Source organism: Setaria viridis, chromosome 2 (assembly GCF_005286985.2).
Source record: "Setaria viridis chromosome 2, Setaria_viridis_v4.0, whole genome shotgun sequence".
Taxonomy (NCBI): domain Eukaryota; kingdom Viridiplantae; phylum Streptophyta; class Magnoliopsida; order Poales; family Poaceae; genus Setaria; species Setaria viridis.
This window is the reverse complement of record NC_048264.2, coordinates 46487759-46491666: the sequence shown is the minus strand read 5'-3', so window position 1 is coordinate 46491666 and position 3908 is coordinate 46487759. Positions and strand designations below refer to the sequence as shown.

At 56.5% G+C, this 3908-nt stretch overlaps 1 protein-coding gene across 1 annotated transcript; it reads right to left on the bottom strand.

Moving 5' to 3' along the window:
- Positions 1-458: 458 nt before the first annotated feature.
- Positions 459-2111, bottom strand: LOC117842216 (uncharacterized). The gene is made up of 3 exons (XM_034722585.2): positions 1887-2111; positions 1721-1796; positions 459-1627 (listed from the first exon to the last, which is right to left on the bottom strand). The coding sequence occupies exons 1-3, from the start codon at positions 1920-1922 to the stop codon at positions 720-722; spliced, it is 1020 nt and encodes a 339-aa protein (XP_034578476.1). The 5' UTR covers positions 1923-2111; the 3' UTR covers positions 459-719.
- Between the last annotated feature and the right edge of the window lie 1797 nt (positions 2112-3908).

Sequence of the window (3908 nt, the reverse complement as noted above, 5' to 3'; positions counted from 1 at the left end):
CCGTATAATTCTCCAATGAAGGCAGCCCAATAAAACTACTAAAATTCAGGAGCGTATCGTATCAAACCATCAATCACCGAGAAGAGAAATGCGATGCAGGGAATCATTGCGCTACATGTGACAAACTGTGACACATTCCCTGCACACCAGCAATCATCATAGAAAAGGCCTGTCAACCAACAGCCCACCTTCATTAGCCCCTCTGCCCAGGGCCCCCCTGCCCCTCCCTGCTAAAAAGTGCCCCCACCCAACAATTACATTTAAAACTTGGCATCACTGATTCACTGTCCTGTCCTACCAACAATCTCCACCCACGCGCCAACACCCCCTCTTTCAAAATTCACTCACTCACCTACCTGCTTGAATTATTTGCTTTTTTGCTGGTGAGAATTCATACTCTACATGTTTTTTGTTTTATATCAAAATGGAGTTCATAAATCATAACTAACAGAAAGTAGTAGCAAAAAGACACATCGCAAGTAGTGGTGGTACTAGAATATCATCACCTGATTACATGGTGCACTAAAGAGCAATTTATAAGGAGAGAAGAAAAAAAATTCTGGTCAAGGGGAGCTTTGACCACCTAATTGACAGTACTCCAGTACTCTACCACCTATAGTAACCACGACACGAGAGGCCTCTATTACGAAAGCCTCCCTCTAACTACAACTCGACACCGTGCGGCGTCCGGCGAGGCGGCGGCGGCGGCGGCGGGGGCGTCACATGACGCTGCACGAGTTGGCGTTCTCCTCGTTGAACATGTTGTTGTACGACTCCTGCGGCGGGGACGACCGGATGCCCGGCGGGCCGTACATGAACTCCGGCATCGGCGGCGGCATCATCGGCGGGTACGGCGGGTACCCGTACGGCACCATCGTCGTCGGTGGCGGCGGAGGCGTCGGCATTGGCTGCATGTGCCCAACCGGCGTGGGCGCGTAGTACGACACGCTGGAGCTCGGGTGCGCCACGTTGTAGCTCATCACCGGCTGCGCCGCGTAGTACGGGAACCCGCCGAGGGGGCGCTCCGGACCGGGAGGTTGCGCGGGCGCCAGGACCGGCGCTGGCAGCGACGGCTGCGGCGTCTTCTCCGCCGGTGCGGCCTCGGACTCGCCGCCCTCCTTCTGCTGCTTGTTCTTCTTTTTCTTGCCCTTCTTGCCGCTGCTGGGCTCCTCCGCGCCCGCCTCCTCGCCGGAGGCTGCGGATTCTTTTGTCGGCTCAGGGGAGCCCTTCTCCTTCGGCGGGGTCACCTCGACGTCCTTCTTGGCCTCGTCCTTGGGTTTCGCGGCCTCGGCTTTCTCGGGCTTCTTGTCGGAGCCCTTGTCCTTCTCCGGCTTCTTCTCCTTGCCCTCGGCTTCAGGCTGCTTCTTGTCCTTGGCCGCCTCCTTCGGCTTCGCGTCCGCCTTGCCCGCGCCTTCCTTGACCTTATCGCCCTCCACGGCCGCTGGCGGCGCCGGGTCGACCTCCTCGGGCTTCTTGGCCGCCTCGACGACCACGGCGGGCGCCGGCGCCGGCCACAGCGCGGCCTGCTTGCCGGCCTTGTGCAGCCGCCTGACGAGCGCGTCGGCGCCGACGCTGCCGGTGACGGTCACCTTGTGCTGCGCCGCGTCCACCGTCACCTTGTACACTCCTGATCGTTCCACGGCGGCAAATTAAGCCACTCGATCAGTCGCTGTAACGAAGAACAGTGAGAAGATTTATCGACCAAGACCATTCCAGGTACCTTCGATGTTGTGGAGCACCTTCTTGACCTTCTTCTTGCAGCCCTCGCAGTGGATGGACACCCGCAGCACGGTGGTCTGCAAGAAACAGAGAGAGGCGTCAGGAAGTCGCGCCTAGCGGCGTCAGGAACGCCCTCCCTCCCCAATGCAGAACCACCCATCACTCACCGTGTACTGCAGCGGCTCTGCTTCCCCTGACGCCATGGCGAGGCTAGATGCAGAGTAGCGCTTCCCTCGAGCTTCAGCGGAGCTCAGCTCGTCGCGTGGAGCAACTGGAACTGGAGCTGAACACTCTCTGGCTCTCTGATGGCGAGGGGTGGTGGTGGGCTGGTGGCAAGGGGGAGAGGCCGCCGCTTAGGCAGCTAACCTTTATAATGGCCACGCCACCAAGCCTTGTAGTAGCCTTACTGTACATGTAGGAGGAGGAGGAGGAGCAGCTCCATGGGCCATGGCGGCATGCAGAGACCGACAGGTGGGTCCCGGGCGCGCAGGTGTGGTGCGTCCATCATCGGCCAGGCAGGGGCCTCCGGCTCCGGGCACGGATCTCGTTCGGCAGGGGATGGTGACATCAGACCCACATTTCGTCACATCATTGGAGTTGGAGGCTGCTGCTGCAGCTGATGATGCGTTTGTGATGCATGATGGCAACTCGGAGTGCTCCTGATTAGCAGAGTCGTTGCCTCGCCTGATGGGTGATTGCCTGATGCAGATACACTCATTTCTTTTGCAAAAGATCGTGTGATCCTGATAAGATCCTTCTTTTTGCATGTCTGTGCAGAGATAAATCACGGTCGTTTCTCACCCTCTGACTTCTATTTTTCCTTTCTTCTGATGCCCAATCTGCAGTCGGTAGCAGTGTCAACGTGTCGCCGATCAGATCAGCGTAGGTTTGGTGAGGATCGATCGGAGCTCGACAGGGCCATTAGAGGCAGCACCAACCTTGCAGTTGCAGCATTCAAAAGGCGCCCCCTTCTTTCTGATCTTTCATCTCTACTACTATACCGGTCGTAAATCCTAATTAACTGGTGCCGTTGTTGATGAGGCGTCAATTTCCCGTCGTCTTTCTCCGAGTAGAACGAGGCGTTTGCCCTCCTCCGGTCCTCCCTGCGTGCGTGCGCCTCTGCTCTGAAGGCTGAAGCTCAAGCTGAAGAGCAACCCAGGCAGCCAGCTTTTCCAAGCCTCCCAGGCAGTCTACAACGACCTGTGCACGCAGCAGCTTCTGGTGCAGGTCAGGTCACTTACAACAAGGTTGACATGGACCGAGACCTGAATACGCCGCACTCTACTGTACTCTACTCTACCACGTTGCCAGCAATCCAGCATGCAGCTACTAGCCGCGGTGGCAAGAGGCAGCACTGGCGACTGGCGTCTGGTCCTGTTTGTTTCAAAAAATATGACTAAAGAGTCAAACATTCCTCTTAAAGAGTGACTAAAAATTTTTAGGAGGCTCAAAACTTTTAGTCACCTCACCCCTCCTAAAACCTCCTAAAACCAGTGCTGAGACTGAGACTAAGCTAAAATTTTTAGGAGGTGGGAAATAAACAAGGCCTGAGACTGCTCACTTGTATTTCCACGGGCGCCGTAGGGCTCAGAATGAGTACTCCAAAAGCTACGTACTCTGGGTGCCGGCCGGGCCGTAGTATCCATACGTACGTACGATACGATCGCCGCAGCAGCGCATGCAGCAGGCGTACAGAGGCACAGCGGGCGATCGATCTCTCGTCTTGAAAGCGCGCGCGCGCATTTATCGCGGATCAGGGGTAGCGTCCGTATTGACCGTTCGCGGCACCAAGGTTTGGCGGGAATGCGCGCCGCTGTCGCCTGCCGCGGCACCGGACGCACGGTAAATGGTAGAATTTTGTGAGCAGGGCGGATGTACCGCGCTCATTCACCCTAGCTACGCGGTGAAAATATATTACGTGACCGGTCCGTCTCTGCTCTCTACCCGCGCGCGCGGCACACACAGTTGATGCTACGACGCTCGGCCCTCGGCTAGAGGACTTGCACGTTCATTTTTGGTGTTTTGCAGTACTCGAACAGTCGTTTTCAGTAGCCCGTCACGTTTTGGGTGTTTACAGTGCTTAAACAGTCGTTCGCACTAGCTTGTCTCTCTCTCACAGTGTTGCGAAAAAACTACGGCGTTGTCGACGACTATTGAACATTTCAGGCAGGAGTAGTCCCCAACTACTT